The 20,467-nt window shown below is 39.4% G+C and overlaps 1 protein-coding gene across 2 annotated transcripts in view; it reads right to left on the reverse strand.

The window, feature by feature from the left end:
• Positions 1-637: 637 nt before the first annotated feature.
• The window catches only part of Apoo (apolipoprotein O), a 43,906-nt gene continuing 24,076 nt past the window's right edge, over positions 638-20,467 (reverse strand). For both annotated transcript variants that reach the window (XM_021153436.1, XM_029473540.2), the window contains exons 6-9: positions 17,302-17,393; positions 14,141-14,221; positions 5,163-5,228; positions 638-889 (exon numbers count right to left, since the gene is read on the reverse strand). In XM_021153436.1, the coding sequence (XP_021009095.1) occupies positions 5,193-5,228; positions 14,141-14,221; positions 17,302-17,393 (209 nt within the window). In that variant the 3' untranslated portion in view covers positions 638-889; positions 5,163-5,192. The remainder of the gene's footprint in view (positions 890-5,162; positions 5,229-14,140; positions 14,222-17,301; positions 17,394-20,467) is intronic.

The raw sequence follows: 20,467 nt of genomic DNA on the forward strand, positions 1-20,467 counted from the left end.
TTAAACATATGACCAAACTGGGCCCCTCTCATTCAAACCACCACAGTTGAGTTTGTTCCTTCGTTGGTTTCTGAGGCATCATCTCTAAGCTCCTCTCCCCACTTCTGGGTTGTAGGGTCCAGTCTGCTGACTGCCAACTGCTGCTGCCCTAAAGAGCAAATACTGCCAGGGAAGAGCACACCAACTGGTTATCCAGTGCTATAAAGTCAGCCCTGAAAACATATATACAAGTAACATTGCACAGAGTGAACAGGAGATACTGATTGCATGCATGCAATAACAATTGATGGCAAAAGAGGCCATACATGTAAAAAAGAGCAGGGAGGAGTATATATGAATGTTTCGAGGGAGGAAAGGGAAGCAAGAAATGGTGTAATTAAAATACGACCTTGAAAATAAGCAAGCAAACAAAAAGATCTCACAGTGAAGCAAATAAGATAAAAACTAACCCTTAAAAAAATCAAAATACTGTCTTTAGCACACACGCCCATGTGCACACACATCCACCATACACTGCATATGTGTGCATGAGAGAAATGAGCCTCTCACGATAACCATGTGTACACATAGACCATATGGATAAGCAGTGCAGACGCTCACTTAAACTGTTACTCATCAGTAAAGAAAGCAGGCCAGCTTGGTTGGAATCTGGAGTTTAATTATGTACATAAATAGTGGTATAAGAATGAGGAGTTCTAAGGCTTGTACATTATTTCCATGTGAAAGATTGCAGATTAGTTGGCCTGTAATATGGCATCACCCAAAAGAGCAAAAAGGCTTAGTGTTGTTTTTCCTGAAGAAAGCCAGTTTACTATATCCAATACTGATTTCGCCATTTGTCTGTAGAAATACTGATTTACTGTCTGGAGTTTCCAATGTTTACCTATAACTAAAAAAAAGAAAGAAAAATATAAGTTAGTTGTACCCAGGAAAATAAAAATGACTCTAAAATTATGCATTTTGAAATTGATTTAAACTTAAATAGACAATATATTGTTTTGACATTACCATTTCATTGCCATAGAGAGAACGAGCTAGCAAACGCTGCAGATGCTGCAGATGAGTGAACTAAGACTAAGGATGTGTTCCATCCACAGTGCATTCATACTTTCACCTGGCTGAGTACCCAAGCATAGTGAGGTGGGTGGGTGATGCTAAGTTCATGCCTAATTGGTACAGCAAATATTATGCACTTCTTGTCCTCTGAAGCCCAAGACATACTTCCATGTAGCAGCGGGAGGAAAATATAATTACATCATCCTCAGACAGCTCGATGTCTTTCCTCACACCTCCCTTTATCTCATAGCCTTCCTTCCAAGAATGAAACACGCAAACTCACACATCCAAGCCAAGCTTAGTCTTCTCCAGATTGTCTTTTCCTTCATATTTGATGAATGTGCTCCACAACTGGAAGTTTATAAATATGTTTATGTGCTGGGAATTAAACCCAGGGCCTCATACATGTTAAGCAAGTTCTCTAGCACTGAGCATCTAGCCTTAGAAGCCAGTGGTTGACTATTCTCTTGATCTTTTAATATAAAATCAAAAATTCTTTTAAAAAATCAAACAACTAGCTAATTGTTCTCTCTCAGTTTATTAACCTTTTTTGCTTCTCTAAGAATGTAATAGATTTACTGTTTTGTTAAACACTGGAAGCAACCTATATCAACAAGGATTAAGTAAGCAATGATACACATCCAGGACTGATGGAAACAGAGGTAGAGACCCACAGCCAACCATTGGGCAGAACTCAGTAAATCCTGTGAAAGAAGGGGAGGAAAGATTATAGGGGCCAGAAGAATCAAGGACACACAAGAAAACCCACAGAATCAACAGACCTGAACACACAGGAGCCCACTGAGATTGAACCAAAAATCAGGGAGCCTGTATGGGTCTGACCTAGGCCTTCTGCATATATGTTATACCTATGTAGCTCTTTTCTGTGAGACTCCCAACAGTGGGTACCATGTTTGGCTGATATCCCTGGGAGGCCTGCCCTTTTCTGAAAAGAAATGGCAGAGGTGTGGATGGGGAGAGGAGTTAGGGGGTAGGATCTGGGAGGAGAAGAGAGAGGGAAAACTACTTGGGGTTTAACATATAAGAGAATGAATTAAAAATAAAAAATAAAATAAAAATAAGCCATGGTAAAAGTATAGACTAGGGACTAGCTACATAAACAAAGAAGGGGCAAAATAGATCTACAAGTACTAATAGAGAACATACACAGGAAATTAAGCTGAAGAAACAACTTCATTCATTCATTTCTTCAAAACGCCTAAACAGTGCTGTCTATGAGGTATTTTAACAAAACCTGGAGGCTAAATCTGATCAAGCTTTACATCCAACTGTCAACTACACAGAAAATACAGAGAAGAAGGAACGAAGGAGACGAGGAGCTCACACTATCATGGATAAATTTAGATACCACCAGAACATGGCAAATTGAACACCCAAAACACCAAGTTCTTCAATGAATAAATGAAGAACAGGAAAATACTACATTTAAAAGACAATCAAGAGACTTACTCACTAAAATGTGAGAGACAATTTGAGTCCTGGTTCAGATAAACCAACTACAAAGTTACTACTGACAGGTCAGTGTGGCTATATCCCCAGCAATCAGGAAGCTGAGGCAGAAAGATCACAAGTCCAAGACCTGCATGGACCACATAGTAAGGCTGTGTCTCAAAAAACAATAAAGGTATTGCTGAGACAAACAGGAAAATCTATACACTATTATTAAAGGATACTAAGGAATTACTGTTAGTTTCTTTTGGTATGATGAAAAAATTATACATACTTCATGGAGTTTTCTGTGTACTTGTAAAATGATATAAAGAAAATTATCTCATTTTGTCAAAAAACCAAAGTATGCAAATGTGTATTATCTATTTAAATATATAGATACTAAAAAGTCTAATGTACCAAATGAGGAACAGAAACTATCTCTGGGAGAGGAATAGTGACCAGGCAAGTTTTTTAAATGTTTAGTTAGGGGTGGGGTATAGTCAAAGACAGAGTGCTTGTCTACCATGTGTAAAGTCCCAGGTTCTATCTTTACCTTCCAAAACAATAGCTACAACCAACATACCCTATTTTTATTTTATTTGTGCATTGTATGTATGTATGTATGTGTGTATGTGTTCACACAGGTGTGAATGCAGAATGCAGGTGCACATGTGCCTGTTGGCCGGAGGCTGACCTTGGCTATCTTCCTGAATCTCTCTCTACCTTACTTTTGAGACACTCAGTGAACCTGGAGCTCACTGATTTGGCTAGATCAAGCAGCCCTAATTCTTTAAGAAGCTCTCCATCTCCTCCCCAGTGCTGGGATTCTAGGCACATGCCACCATACCTAGCTTTTACATGGGTGCTAGGATCCAAATTCTGGTCCTCCTGCTTCGACTGGGCCATCTACCTAGCCCCCTATTGCTTTTATAGTTAAAAACTACACCTCCAATAAAGTTCTAAAAATTCAGGACTAAAAATCAAGGTTGTATATACAGTAAGTTGAAGCCTGGTCTAGAATATCTCTCAACACTGAAATGAATATCTACTCTCTTTGTTAAGTCTTGCCCCTATAGAGAAATACAGACACATTCTATGTAAAGTCTCTAAAGGACCTGTATGGCTCTCTGAAAGTTCACTTTCTAGTCTCCCTTCTGTTGCTATATCCCCAGAAATGCTGATCCTGGGGTAGAGCCTGGACCCTTGCCTTTTAACAAGATCTTATTGTTAGTTATGAAATTATTTGTATCCCAGCAGAGAACTACTGACTTTGCATTAGTATAAATGTCAAAGGGGGACTGGATTTGCTCTCTGTGAGCCGTCAACCAGAACAAGGACCACCCCAGGAGTCACAAGGAATTATCTTTTGCTTACTATAAGCAAAACTTACAAAAATATCAAAACTGCCCAAAGCCAGCTGCCCTGTGGGGTGTTTCCTAACAATGGAGATGTAAAAGGGGTAACAGGAGGAGGATCCGAGGATTCTGCTGAAGGCCGGGGGTTGCACTGGACAGTCTCAAATTCCAAATGATATGACTCACCGGCTCTCTAAAAACATGGAGATAGTTGAGAAAGAAAAACCTCAAACTGAAGAGTTTTGTGAACTTTAAATAGTACCTGTGATACACAATTGTAAGATAGGCTAGAGTTGTAGTTAACTGGTAGAATGCTTGCTGGGCATGTGTGAAGCCTTGGATTCAATCCCCAATGCCACACACACACACACACACACTGGGCATAAAAGAAAACTCATATTCACTGCAGAAATATGAAAAAATATAAAGTTACAAATAAAAATACACATTTAGATGTTCTATTATACCTCCTGCACTAACAAAATATCATATTGCCTTCCTTCTCTATTTAATAATGGTGGCTCTGGGCCTGTCCTCCTAGCTACTCAGAAGCTGAAGCTAAAAGATATAAAATATAAGACCAGTCTGAGCATCTTTACAAAAATGAATCTAGAAAATAAAAAGGGAAGTAAGGGCTACAGGTATAGCTTGGAGTGGATAATGTGCTTGCATAGCACGTATGAAGCCCTGGGTTCAATCCCAGTACTACACAAAAAGCAATTGGTACATGTTCCCATGCAATTATAATAATAACAATCCTCTTTATAAATATTAATCTTATAGATTTATAAATATATCACAACTAAACTACTTTCACACAGCTGAATATCTAGGTTAATTTTTAATTCCATATAATTTGCTAACTATCAGGAAATCATAAGATCTATTACATAACTTTAATATATATACAAAATAGTAGTATAATTAATGTTTTTGTACTTAGCTGGTGCTTGGTAAATAAATATTAAGCAAACAGATGAAGAGTAATGGTACACTGAACATAAGACCAAAAAAGAAATTACATCGAGTTTCTAACCTGTCTGGTTCTAGCTTATCTAAAAAACCTGGTACTTTTCAGAAAGAAACACAGACAATTAAATAAGCCATGGCACATAGAGCCAGAAATTTAAAAAAAAAATAAATATGAGCCTTATGTTTCCACATCAAGATGAAATGTTCTAATTAGCTAATTAACAATAAATTATTTCAGCTAGCATTAACAATGCTGAAAATAACCAGAGTTTTGTTGTTGTTGTTGTCGTCGTCGTCGTCGTCGTCGTCGTTATTTTTATTCTTTACCTGATTAAAATGGGCAGAGCATGGAGTTTTCTATTTATTTCCAGGTGAATTCTTCACATTTCCTGGCTTGTAAAACAAAATTGAGAGCTTTAATACAAGTTGAAAAGAAATAGTGAAACATTTCAAAGTGCCTTCAGTACTTGGCAGAATAGAAACATGAAATATTACTTTCTTGGGAGATGGCCAAGCCATTTTATTGAGGTAGGGTGTCAAAGGAAGGCCTGGAAGATACCAAATTCTTAGCTGGGGTTGCAGTTAGAGATGTTAAAGGTGGTAAGAAAAGGGGATGACCCATTTCTCAGTAAGCTGAAAGGATTAGTCAGTTTCCTTCAGTGCCCTGTTGTGGAAAGTAACTTGGGCACAGGAGACAGAAAAAAAGCTACAGTAATTATTATTCTATAGATTCAGCCAAACAGTTGATTCCATAAAAACAAAATCAAATCAATAGTAAAAAGATTTCTTAGTTCCTAGAAGTTAGATTTATTACTGCATGCCACTATCACTGCTATAGAGGGCTTGACAGACATTAGAAAGCTTCTTGCATTATCCACAAGGGCCAAATCACTAAATGTATACTCTCAAAGAGGTTTAAATTGGACCACACAGATTCTGCCTGGCCATTCTTGGAGAACATATAACTAGGTCATGTCATCCATGAGAAGAAGCGTAAAAGCATTTCCAGTAAGGAAAATTCATGTGTCAAAGCTTTCCTGTATGTTTTTAAGACTTAAATTCTGAAATTCTATTAAGATCTCCTTGGATATCAAAGATCAAAACTCAGGAATTGGCAGTCTGAAGAACTCTAGGTTGCGGCTGGACAGACCATGAGATGTGCTTTTGCAGACCAGACTTAGTGCAGGGGTCCCTGATGGCTTCTCTCTCTCTCATCAGCACTCATGGGTGAAGGAAGAGGGGATGAGAAAGCAAGACATGTGACTGGCTGTCACTACTCAGCGTGGCTTCTAGACAACTATAAAGTGTATTGGAGTGGTTCAGAACTATTCTCTATGTATTTCTTTATTCCTATTATACCAGCATAATTAACTCTGCCCTGTCTTATTCACAAGAGACTCCTAGTTTGGATGCTAATATAATTATATGGCACCCTATACATAGCACATCACTTTATGATGGAGTTCTGGGGAACAAGACCATATATATATGCATTGCTCGAAGCCTGACTGATGGAACTCTACAAGACCTAGTGCTGCTCCTTTCCAAAAAGGTCAGTCCTCACCCCAGCCCTGCCCATGTGAACACACACCTCACCACAACCCATTGGGCTCTTCTGCTGGTAAATGTACGCCTTGTCCTAGAATAGCCAACCCCAATCTTTGCCTCGCAAAACACTCATTTGTCCTTTTCTCAAGATTTTCTTTGTACCTTGCCCTTCAATTTAGGTTATATTAGAACCTTGGTTCACTTTCACTATTCCCACCTTCCTTCTGATTTGCATTATTTCCTCCATGTTTGAGTCTTTCATTAACCTTATGAGTCTCACAATCCTTATGAGCATATACATATCTGGAACCTCCCACCACACAGCATCCAAAGGTTTGGTGAATAAATAAGTGGAATAACATAGAAATGAGGGATCTAGCGAGGACTAGGACCAAGCACGTGAGAGGTAGAAGAAGGAAGACTGTGTGCTTATGGTCAGTCTGGTCAACATACACAGTCTCAAAGAACGGAAGGTCGGGTGACTGATTCTTTAAAAAAAAAAAAAGACATAAAAAGAAGGTTATGAAAATAAGATAGCCATAGCTGACTACTGGGTCTGCCATAAAAGCAATGTGGCTTCCCACCTAACTAGATACATTTACATTTCAATTAACTTAATAATTTCCAAGTCTATCTAATGATAACCTTAGATATTCTGCTGTCTATACCTATCCATTTCTAAACCTCAAAAATAAATAAGATGCTAAATGTACAAGCTTTTCAAAAAAATCATTCGGATGAAGAAAATAGGCAGGCAAAGCATTCCATTATACTGATTGAGAAAACCAGTTCTGTTGCCAAGAATGTGGCTGTATTTAGATACATATCACTTATAGCAAAACAAATCAGAACCAAAATCTCACTACAAAAATACTGGACCCACTCACTTACAACCACATTACAAATTAAGAGCTGTCTTGATACAGCACCATGATCTCAAAGGAAACAACATTCTCACAGGCCAAAAATCTGTTTGCATTTTTAGAGAAAGTTTAAGAAAAAAAAATAATTTTCCCCATAATCTAATTTAAATGCATATTTTCAATATATCCTAACCATGTCTATGAACACAAATAATTTGTTAGCACAACTGAAAACATTTTCGAAAAATCAATCCATTGGTTCCTAATTACTATGCAGTGTTATGTAAAGGGGGGGGTGCCAGTGTGATGGTTAATCTTTATTGTCAACTTAACTGGATTTGGAATCACCTAGGAGACACAGGTGTTTCCAGAGCAGTTTAACTGAGGAAGGAAGGAAGACCAACCCTGAGTGTGGGTAGCATCATCCCACGGTCATGGTCTCAGGTCCCAGACTAAAGCAGAAAGTGAGTGGACCACCAATATTTCCTGCTCTCTGCTTCCTGTTCTGTTGAGATGTGAGGAAATGAGAAGCCACAGCTGATAGCCATTTCTATCACCATGCCTTTCCAACCATAATGGACTACACCTTCAAGCCAGGACCCCAAATAAACCCTCTCCCCCTTAAGGTGCCCCTCATCAGGTACTTGATGACAGTAATAAGTAACTAATGCAGCCAGCCAAACAGTGGAAGAATTGCATCCTCCTAAAATGTGAGCATCCTAGGTCTAGACACAACTTAGTGTGCAGGCATGAATTTGTGAGTTTGATTCCCAAACCCCATATTTAAAAAAAAAAAAAAATACAGGCATAGTGGTATGTGCTTGTTATCTCAGAAGTGGGAAGGTGGCTCAGAGGCCAGCAAGCCTAGCCTACTTGGAAAATCCCAGGCCTGGTGAGAAACCCAGTCCCAAATTAAAATAAAAGAAGCCAGATGGACAGCACTAAAGGAATGGCATTGTCTTCTGTTAGTGCTTGGATTGTGTGAATGGGCCCAGTTGAATTTGAAGAGTTAATAGAGATTAAGAAGGAGACAAAACAAGGGGGTCAGAAAGAAGAGGCTTAAAAAAGAAGACCTGTGTTGCTGGCTTCAAAGACAAAGGAAAGGGTCAGCCTCACTTGCCCAGCAGCAAAACAGGCTTTGGTTTACGACAGCAGGAAGTAAATTCTGTCAACCTAAGGTGAACACGAAACTCTGTTCAAGGGCCTCTGGAGAGGAATGCAGCCCTGCTGACGCCTTGATTTCCTGTTGTACTTCTGACCAAAGTACAGAAGATACTGTGCAGAGATAGTCTTCAGCTTGAGTGGCAATCGGAGATGATATTGTATTATAAACTTCAAAATCTGCTAAGAGCCAAGAGTATTACTTATCTAGCATGCATGCAGCCAGCATGACATATGAGGACATATTTGTTAAGAGGGTAGGTCATTTACTGTTCCTACCATATAAAATTAAAAGGAATGTAAGGACCATGTGTTAGCTTTTCCATGAAGCTAAAATCGTCCTGAATGTGTCATTTCTCTTATATAAGGCTATAAGAAATAACGGAACAAGGTAATGATATTTCTTTATTTTAAGGTTGAAAAGCAGACCTTCAGAACTTATTCATCTTTTCTGAAACTTTCTACCATCAATTAGCAACTCCCCACTTCTTCCTCCTTCACCCCTGGCAACCACCATCAGTCAATCTTTGCTTCTATGAGCTTGGTAACTCCACATATCTCACATAAAATGGAACCACACGGTATATGAGCTTCTATGACTGGCAAATCCTTTAAGAGCACATAAGTTACTCTCAACTTAGCTTCGGTTTGGAGAGCTGAGAAATCTAGAATGGAGGCAGAGAATAAGCAATGTGTACTCAGGGTGGTGGCTGCTAGTCCCCTTGGTTCTCCTGCTGAGCCAGCAACGGCCAGACTCAAAACTAAAGCTCAACTTGAGAAGTTCTGCTCTGCTCAGTTTTCATGTTGAGAAAAGCTTGTGTTTCTATGCTTTTCTGACCTCTAAATAATAATTCTTTTTGGCCTATAACACTCAGTTGAAAGTAACTTGTTGCAGATTTTAAAAATCTATGAAAAGCAAAACTGATATTTACTGGGAAGATGGTTGTATTTAGCAAATTATAAGGGACTCTAGAAGAGAGAGTAGTAGTCACACATATGATCCCAAAAGTGGGAAGCTGAGCCACAAAAGCAATCACGAATTCCAGGCCAGCCAGATTAGAAAGTAAGACCATCGTAGAAAGAGCTATCTGCCTGATACTTGAAATTAGCCTCTACCTGTGATCCTCAGAGCTGAGGCTGGGATTATTTTGAAAAGGTTTCAGAGTAACAATCAAATACCCACACTCTTATTAAATTTCTAAAATAAGAGAATTATAGAGAAGATCAACAAGTCAACTATGTAAAGAATTTCTGGTCATCAACAAAAGACAACAGCCACACTTGTTGGTGCACATCTTTAATCCCAGCACTCCTAAGAATGAAGCAGAAGATCCTAACTTCAAAGATACTCTGGACTGCCCAGCAAGACTACACACACACACACACACACACACACACACACACACACACACAAATAGACGTATGTGCCCACACAGAGCTTATCAAAGGATCAAATATGAAACAAACCAAGAAGCCTTTGAATTAGCTTGTCCTTCTGCAGGCACTACAAAGAACTGCTAACTATGTATGCAATCAGCAAAATACCTGATAAAAATGCCATTGGCCAGGCCAGGCAATGGTGGCACATGCCTGTAATACTAGCACTTGGGAGGCAGAAGCAGGTGGATTTCTGAGTTTGAGGTCAGTCTGGTTTCTACAGAGTGAGTTCCAGGGCAGCCAGGACTGCACAGAGAAACCCTGTCTCAAAAAACAAACAAACAAACAAAAAAATGCCATTAGTCAAATACACCAGACTATATAAAAATAACAAAACATAAAAAGACAAAAAAGGGCTTATAAATTAAGAATATTAAGATGGGGGAAAAAAAGAGGTAGTTAGAAGTAAAAAAAAAAATTGACATGACTGTACAATGTCTTTAATCCTCGTACTCGGGAGGTAGAGGCAGGCAGACCTCTGAGTTCAAGGGCAGTCTGGTCAATATAGCGAAATCCAGGCCTGCCAGAGTTACATAGCAAGACCTCGGAGAGAAGGAGAGAGAAGGAAGGAGAGAGAGAGAGAGAGAGAGACAGACAGACAGACAGACAGACAGACCGACCGACCGACAGGACAGGACAGATAGATACACACACATAAACACACAGATGGGGCGGGCTTAAGTACTAAGGTGATAAAATCATAAAGAAAGGTAGGCAGGCATCATGGCTCCTACCATGATGAGACTGAGGTAGGTAGGTCCCAAAAATTAGGGCCACCTGAGTTATACAGTAAGACCGTCTCAAAAACAAAATGAGAAAGCTATAAATATATAGCTGGATTTTATACAATAAAATCCAGGATAGCAGCTGCTTTTAAAGAGATGGACAGGGCAGTACCTCAGATCAGCTACAGGGAGGGTTAAGCGGGAAGCTGGTGATTCTATTTTTCATCTTAGATCATGATTTATAAGTGTTTGCTTTTTAATAATTCACTTAGCTATAAAAAAGGTTCTTAGATGGTTGTAAAAGGTTAAAAGCTGTTTAGTAGGGGAAACTAGAGAAATCTGAGTGTGGGATATGTATTAGATATTATCACTGTCAACAATGAAAGAGCTTTCCTGGGTGTGATATTATCATTGATATTCATATATAAATGAACCTCCTTGCTCCTTGGGAATACATACTGAATTATATATGATGTATGGAAAGTATAATGAATAGCTAGAACTTTCAAACGGTTCCATAAAGGAATATATGTGTGTGTGTGTGTGTGTGTGCGTCTATGTGTATGAACAAAATGCATGTATTAAAAGATGGTAAGACAACATAGCAGATGCTAATCAGTAAACCTAAGTGTACAGCTCCAATTTTGCATCTGATCTATAGTTTTAAAACTTTTCTAGCCAGGCAGTGGTGGCACACGCCTTTAATCCCAGCACTTGGGAGGCAGAGGCAGGTGGATTTCTGAGCTCAAGGCCAGCCTGGTCTACAAAGTGAGTTCCAGGACAGCCAGAGCTATACAGAGAAACCCTCCCTCGAAAAACCAAAACAACAAAACTAACTTGTAAATAAGTAAAAGGCAAGTCTCCTTTTATGAAGTGTCCCCTGGTTCCCTTAAAAAAGCCAGGCTCTCTTGCTTTTGTCTGTGCCTTTCTTCTGGCATTTATGATTTATTTTATTTTGTGTTTCAGTTATATACTTCATCCCCCTTTACTATATCATGAGTTATCTGATATATATTTTTTAAAGATTTATTTTTCATATGTAAGTGCACTGTAGCTGTCTTCCAACACACCAGAAGAGGGAGTCAGATCTCGTTAGGGATGGTTGTGAGCCACCATGTGGTTGCTGGGATTTGAACTCAGGACCTTCGGAAGAATAGTCGGGTGCTCTTACCTGCTGAGCCATCTCACCAGCCCTATCTGATATATATTTAATTATTTGATATTCAATGAAGAGAATATATTCAGCTTCAGGGCCCCCAAAGAGTCCTATTCCAACATGGCTTAATTCTTTGCTCTCAATTAAAAAACAATGAATGGAGCTAACGTAAGAGCTGCTACAGCAGAGAACTCAGATTCCATTTCCCAGCACCCACACGGAGGCTCACAGCTGACTGTAACTCTAAGGGATCCAACACCCTCTTCTGGCTTCCCTGGTCACCAGGCATGCATGTGGCGCACACATACATGCAGGCAAAACACTCATACTCATATAAAATGGTAGTAGTAGTAGCAGTAGTAGTAGTAAATTAAAAGAAACCCTCTGCTGTATGATTAGTGTGCACAACGAAAAGAAGTAGGTAATCAATTAAGAGGTAAACCATATTTTTTCTGTTTTCCATTTACTCTCAACTGTAAATAGCCTTAAACCAGGCTGCCCTTCTACTTGGTTATAATTAGTTTTTGATGAAATAGCTAATAAAAATGTACCTGTAGTTAAGAAAAATCAAAAGACCTCTGAAAACCATGAAAGCCAACAAGGTGCTGGAGGAGGGAGCAGTCATAACATGCCATCAGCAAAGAGACACTTCGTTACCAAGTAATTTGTAAGATCTGAGTCTGCCTGAGATGGCCTCCTACTATCCGCACCTAAACCTTGAGGTAAACATCTAACGTACTCAATGTCAACTTTGTTTCCTCTTGTTGAGAATAGCCATCAGGAGAAGTATGCTTGCTGGGTAAATACATGGAGGAACACTATGACGTCCCCATTAACTTTGAAGAAGGTAGAGATATAACAGACAAAACAGAAACGTAAACGTAAACCCATAAATAATGAACTACTTAATGAATTTTTATTCTTTGTGGATGGGTATTTCCCTACATGTATGTCTGTTTACCACTTACATGCTTGGCACTCACAGAGACCACAAGAGGGATCTGGAGCACCTGCAGTTGGAGTCACAGAGAGGTACGAACTATCACGTGGGAACTGACTCTACATCCAGTGCTCTCTACCACTGAGCCATCTCTGTAGCCCCAACTAATAAACTACCTAGAAATCTTTACCACCTGACTCCAAAAAGACATGCAAAAAAATCTATGGATAAATTTAAATGACTGAGGTTTTATCATTTTTTTTTAATTCCTGGGTTCCTGTTACCACAAAATGTTGGTCTGTTTAATGTGTTCCAACCAGTCCTGCATTGAGATAAATTCTCTGAACAGCCAGACAAAGGTGTTTCCCAGTGACACCAACCTTTGCTCTGGTCAGTATGCACATCTACAGACATCACAGTGACCCGTTACGCACACAGGCTCCTACAAGATCCTCCTCTAAAGGTAGGATGCCCTAGTCTGTAGCTACACCACAGCCTAATGAGTAGTAGATACTAATTTGGTCTCATTTTTCATGATTCTTTCTAGAGACATGTAGTTTTTTTCTGACATTTTAATTCCTTTCCCATATAAAGTTTTGGCATATGCTTTTAAAGGAGTTTTTTAAACAAGTAAAAAAGGCTTCCAAAGAAATTGTCAGAGTGAAAATAAAACCAGGTCTATTTTTTTTAAAAGGACTGCCAGGTGACATGTGATACAGATGCAGAATTTCCCTCTTAGGAGTTAGTTTAGCCAGCCCTGGTGGTTCACACGTTATCAGAGCACTTGTGATGCTGGGGCCAGCAGGTAAGGGGAGAGGGGCTGCTGTGAGTTGTGAGACTAAAGGCTAGGTTGGGGTTTTGTTTGTTTGGAGGCCAGAAGAGGCAGATTTCCTCAAAATGGAGTGACAGGCAGTTGTTAAGCAATCTAACCCAGGTCTTCTGGACAGTGCTTTTAACCACTGAGCCATCCCTCCAGCCCCAAGTAAGTTTGTTTAATCACATTTATTTACATGGGTTTGTACATAACAAGAATGCACATACCACAGAGTGTATGTGGAAGTTAGAGGAAAACTTGTGGAAATCAGTTTTCTCTTTCCACCATAGGACCAAACTCAAGTCATCAGACTTGGAAGGAGACACATCTCTACCCACTGAGCCATCTCACTGGCCTTGAATCCATTTACAGTCCAACTTTTAGATAATACAGTATACTCTGAGGAAACTATATATAGAACAGAAGAGAAATTGCAGTCTAAGGCTATATTGAGATGCCTTTTTTGGTCACCATTTTTTAACCTATTGTTAATAACCAAATACTCAGATATTCTACTGTTCTTCCAAAAAGGACAGTAGAAACTAAAAGCCAACAGAAGAAACAATTGAAGGAATAGGGTGATTTAAGTATTTTACAAAACCTTAGAAGAACCATGTATTTCAATTTAAACCAAAAAGAACAAAATGAAAATGCTTCTCACCTTCTGAAAATTTTGCTTCCACAAATCTTCTACAACTATGTAGCCTCGTAATCCCCAGTCATATAACTTCTCCCCAGTGATCTGGAAACACAAACAGAAAAGATTGAGAAATGATTCATTTGTGAATGATAAAAAAGAGAATTTCTTTGCTCCCATTTCCAAAAGTACTGCATTTGACTGTTGTGGGGAAGGGAGTGTGGTGTGTGTGTGTGTGTGTGTAACTACTACAGAAAATCTTGGGACATATCCCTTAAACCTGCATAATATGCTTGGAGTATAGTTCAGTGGTAGAGCACTTGCCTAGGAAACATCTTGGCTTCAGTCTCTAAAGAAAAAGCAATGGGAATTCTGCCTCAGTCTGGAGGCTCACATCTCTAATGTCAGCACTTAGGAGGCTGAGGCGGGCAGACTGCTGCAAACTCAAGGCCAACATGAACAGTGAAATTCTGTCTCAAAAGCAAAGAACTGTATAACATAAACATAAAAAAATGAAAATTGAAAAGAAAAAAATGAAAAACCAAAGAAAAGAAAAAGAATAAGAAAAAGTGTGGTTACATATAATTTTCTCTTAAGATGACTGGCTATAAATTATGTGTATGTCTTTTATTACTGATGCTAATGATCAAATCTGGGGCATTATGCATGTTACTGATACTTATATCCCAGCTCCCAAAAGGTTATAACTTCTCAGCTAAATGTAGGACCACTGATGATATGAGGAATTCCTAAAATCACAAGGAAGAAGAAACATCTACCTAAACCACCTACTGCCCAGCCTGGTACATTACAACTAACCAAGTCAAGCTAAAATGAAAATCATTCATTTTAAAAACTTAGATGTAAAATATGTGAACACAATCAAGATATTTTTTCCCAGGCACAAACATAATGAAGCTTTTAATTATCATAGGGATTTTGTAGGTAGCATGATCTATATCATATTTCCAACATCCCATGAGGTCCTGGCCTTAGAGGGGTTATGACCTTAAGATGTGTTTGCCCATCTTTGGCTACCTAGCTTGAATTACTGGTGTGTGTGTGTGTGTGTGTGTGTGTGTGTGTGCGTGTGTGTGTGTCTGCCTGTCTGTCTGTCTGTGTGTGTGTGTGTGTGTACACACGCGCACACATGTGCGCATGCATGTTTCCTGCCTGCATGTATGTACTGCATCACAGATGTGCTTGGTGCCTGTGGAGGTCTGAGGAGGTTATAAGAGGGCATCTGGTCATCTGGGACTGGAATTACAAACAGTTGTGAGTTGCCATGTGCGTTTCTGGGAATCAAACCTACCAAAAAATCCAGAAAGCAAAACAAAACAACAACAACAAAAAAAAACAAACACAAAAACAAAAACCAAGTACTCTTAACCATTGAGCCATCTCTCCAAATACCTGGAATTTTTTTCCCAAGTATTGAGTCTTCAAAAAAAAAAAATGCTTCTAGCAATTTGCATTCATTGGTTCTACGTATAACAAAGAATACCGATTGTTCTACACCATAATACTTCAAAATAGTTTTTATATGGTGTGTATGTATTAAGTATATAAATATATGTGTGTGCTCATGTTGTGTTCTCGTGTACACTTCTATGTCTGTAATGTGTATGCAACGACACATGGAGGCCAGAAAAGGGCCTGAGATCTCTTTGACTGGAGGTGCTGTGACCTTCCTGGCGTGGGTGCTTCTTCTGGATGAGAAACAACAGCTCTTTACCACAAGGCCATCTCTCCAGCCCCAATTTTTTAAAGTAGTTCTCATTCTCTTCCTAATTTTTATAATTGATCATTGTCTAGTGGTGTTTTTACCAAACACTTTCCCATGAGTTATCCCCATCCTACAGAATAGTAAGGACATGAAGACTGCAAGGGTTCTAAGGCCAAGTGATTTGTCTGTAGCCCCAGCGCTTGTGAAAAGAGTGATCTCTGTAACGCACTGATTTCTGCGAGCCATATTCCTCAGTTATTCCTACTGCTCTCAAAATATCTGATATGCTAAGAGTCTTGGGCTCCTTGTTAGATATGTTAAGCATTTACCACACATGATACTGCTATTCTTGGCATCTCACATTTCTGAGAGGAAAATGTTTTCTATCACTATGAGGATATTTTCTTTCTTTTCCTTTTTGTGGTTTGGGCATGGAACTTCTACACATGCTTAACAACTGTTCTACCACTGAGGCACTACTTCCCCTGTCCCAATATACCCAATTTGGGTACGTTCTTTTTAGCTATAGACTCTGAACAGAACAGAACTTAAGTGGCTAAGTGCTCCATCCAAGCTTGAGGTTTCTAAGAAAGAAAAGTAAAACTGTAAAAATGGAACTCAATGACAAAATACAAGATGAGGAAATCTCTTCGGAAGCTAGGGCTCTTCTGGCTTGGTTTTCTGGTAATAAGATATGCATGCCACGATTTTTTTAAAGAAAATAAAATTTTAAAAGAGAAAAATATATACAAACACAAAATGTATCATTTTAACTGTTTCAGGAATATATATAATTAAGTGGCATAAAGTGTCCTTACTGTTCAACCATCACCATTCTCCACTTCCAGATCTTTTCATCACATCCTACTACCTTGGTGGTGAATACAGAGATGCTGATGCTATCAATCTTAAGGCATGTTTGGAAACCCTATGGTCTATCTTACCCAAGTTATCAGCCAACTGTGATCCATCTACTTGTATGAAACACCCTAGCTGTAATTGGCTGAATTTAGTTTAAAAACCTCCGGTCTACCATGGGAACTGACGGGGGCCCAACAGAGAAACATCACTCGAGAGACAATCTGCGCGGACCCCATGTGGCCACCCACACAGATGCCCACCCAGACAATAAGCCTGCACTGCCGGCCGCAGTTCAGCTCCAGAGGATTCAAAAGCAGAGAAGAGAGAGTCGTGGATCACCTGAAGCGTTGCCACTGAGCCAGGCTACGCCAGCCAGACGGGAAGGTTAGTGAAGAGTAAAAGTGTGTGTGAACGGGTGCAGGCCCATTTTACTATTTATTTGTTTATTTCTGTTTATGAATAAAAAGCTGTTAGAACCTTTCTACCGAGTTTGAGGATTTACTTTCCACCTCTGTCACTAACCTCCATTCCCAACAATTCGTGACACTATCACTCACACAAAAATGAAGAATAGCCTTGCTTCCTGGGTCTGACTCACCTGGGCAATGGTGATGGCTTGTTGTGGGTAATAGACAGAGGCACCTAATCCCATGAAAAAAGGAGGATACAGCAGCTTCTTTATTTTTGAACCTAATCAATAAAAAGTAGTACATACCATCAGATGATATGATATTCTTTCTCTCACAATTTATACTAAAAGTATACATTATCCCTAAATTGAAATATTACTTAATAGTACATACAACAAAATGAATTGCTATTTCTTTACAGCTTTGCAATATAATTCATATATTTCACCCACTTAAAGTACAAAATACGACTTTTTGTGTGTTCACAAAGCTGTGCAACCATCATCCCAATCAATTCCTCTATTCTCAAAAGAAACCCCCATCATTTAGGGTAAAGCATGCTTAGCATGCACACAGCCCTGAAATCCCCAGCACTGAGGAAGGAAGGAAGGAAGGAAGGAAGGAAGGAAGGAAGGAAGGAAGGAAGGAAGGGAGGGAGGGACCCTGCTAGCACCATCATCCATCCCTACCAACAAACACATAAGGCTAAGGGAAACCTATTTTTGATCTCTAATGGATTTGCCTACTCTGGTAATTTCATATACATGGAATCATATAAAGTATGATTCTTTGTGACTAACTTCCTTCACTCAACAAATATTTCAATACAGCCACTATTAATTAATGAAAGCTGGCCTAATTGTAGCCTAAGCTGGCCTACAGGTATATATCCCCTCTACTTTTTTTTTATATATCCCCTCTTGCTTTTTTTGTTTTGTTTTGTTCTTTTTTTTACTTTGTTTTGCATTTGGAGATAAACTCACTATGTAGCCCAGACTAGTCTTAAACTTGTGACTTTTCTGTCTCTGCTTTCTGTGTGGTACAACTGATATTTTTTAAAGCAAACTGACCACCTTCCTATTCAAATACAAATGACAATTGCTGCTTTCCTTCCCTTCCTGAGGTTTCATTAAAACAGCAGTAAGAGAATACAATACAGATCAGAAATGCCATAAGGAAGAGAAAAAGTGCAGAGGGGCCACTGGCAGATAAGAAGTCATCCAGGCCAAGGATGTGGGTCAATGGTGGATTAGTGCTTAGCTTAACTAAGCCCTGGGTTTCATTCCCAGCACCACAAAAAGTGTCAACTGTTAAAGAAATACAGCACAGTTAGTTAAGCTTAACTAACTGTGCTGTGTTCCTAACAGTTACTTGCCTGGCACATATGAGGTCCCAGGTTGTTTCCCAGCACCACACATGTCACACACACACACTCACACACGCTCACACACACACACTCACAGCAGTTAGTGCCTAAGAGTAAAGACCTCCTCAATATAGTGTGCTCCCATCTGGCTTAAGCTAACCTAGAATGTGCCTGCCTATAAAGCCTGCCTGTAAAGCCACATTTATACACTGAGTTCTTACTGGCATTTCAATTGCCTCATTCTGAAACATGACTTGACAACTAAGGATCAGCAGGCATTGGAGGAGAGCCTGCAATATAAAAGTAACATCCAGAGAACAAGACCTCATGGAAATGAGCAAAGAAAAACATTCATAAAGAATGAAATAAAGCAAGCAAGGAAACATAAGACACTACAGTCACTTAGAAAGAACTCATTATTAACAAAAAGCATTCAGGAGGGAGAAAGAAAGCAAATCCTCATAGAAAAAGCAGAGCTAAAGAAAGCACCCCGCCAATTGTCCCACTATAGGCTGAAAGCATCAGCATGATATAGAAATTCAGAGCAATGAAGATCTTCAAATTTTCCAAGAATGAAAAAGGTGGGGGAGGAGCAACAAGTATCCAGACTGACTGTCCACTCTGCCGTCTGCAATGCCACATGCTAGTTTGGATGAAAAAGAACTCCAAGCTATCCAAACTGCCAGAATGAAGTCTCTCACACATACGGTTTGTAAAAAGCAATGGAAGCATGTAATTCAACAACATGGCTGAATGTGGCAAGGAGAAGGTGACATAAAAGCCCAGGAAATTGAGCTCAATATTGAGTACAAAAGTCCACTAACAATTGGGTTAGTCTCAGAGCAGGTTACAGGATAGAACTGGGAGGAGAGTGGACTCCATCCAATAAACTGTCTGGAGAAACAAAGTGAAAACCAACTAGGAAAGTATGCAGGAGTTTATTCCTCGGGTGGACAAAAGCCATCACCTGGGCAGTGTGCCCTCCTGACTCTAAAATAACACCTAATGCACAAAGAGGGAAGAGTTCAAAAATTAGAGCCATCGGTATAAAACTATGGTCTCTTTTATGGTGGTCAGATTACAAGGTTCTTTGCTGGGATATTTCTAGTTTGAACTTTGTTTGTCTGTTTGAGAGACTCTCACTCTGTAGGCCAGGCTGTCCTGGAACTCACTATGTGGCCCAGATTGGTCGTCTTGTGCCTCAGCCTCTTGGATGCTGGAATTATCGCACTAAGCTTCTAATCACAGTTTTTGCAATATCTGCATTTTATCCCCATAAATCTTTATTTTACAATGAGTAAAACTACAACTAGATCATAAAAACAATCTCCTCAGAGTGAAGCCTTTTCACACCATTATTATTTTGTGATATAACAGTAGAATAAAGTAATATTTCCTGGTGCTTAGGCTTGAGCCCAGGGCCTCAAGCATAAAAGCATTCTGTCATTGAGCTATGTACCCCAGCCCTACGGTCATATTCAGAGATACTAGGTACTGTAAATGTTACGCACTTCTAAAGTATTCATACCGTCGCTAACTGAAGAGGTGACACGTGAAGAATTTAGTTAATGCGCGAGTAAAGCACTGTCCTGCTTGCTGTGATTAATAGCCTGAGCATAACAAGGCTTTTGTGTTATTTGAGTTTGGGGTTTGGTTTTTGTTGTTATATTGTTGTTGTTTGGGGGTTTGGTGGTGGTGGTTTGGGGGGGTGGTTGGTTTGCTTTGCTTTCCTTTTCTTTCTTTTGTGTTTGTTTGTTTGTTTTGTGGGCTTTTTCATTTTTTTTTTGTTTGTTTCTCCAAGTAACAGACCTCTGACTGTCCTGGACTCACTTTGTAGACCAGGCTGGCCTCAAACTCAAAGATCCACCTGCCGCTGCCTCCAACTCTGCCTCCACCTCTATAGTGCTGGGAATAAAGACATGTGCCAACATACCTGGCAACAGTGGAACATTTACAGTTTGTCAGTTGTGAAAGACTTTGAACAGAAG

This window comes from Mus caroli, unplaced genomic scaffold (assembly GCF_978045245.1).
Source record: "Mus caroli unplaced genomic scaffold, Mus_caroli_1 scaffold_5, whole genome shotgun sequence".
In the NCBI taxonomy this organism is placed as follows: Eukaryota; Metazoa; Chordata; class Mammalia; order Rodentia; family Muridae; genus Mus; species Mus caroli.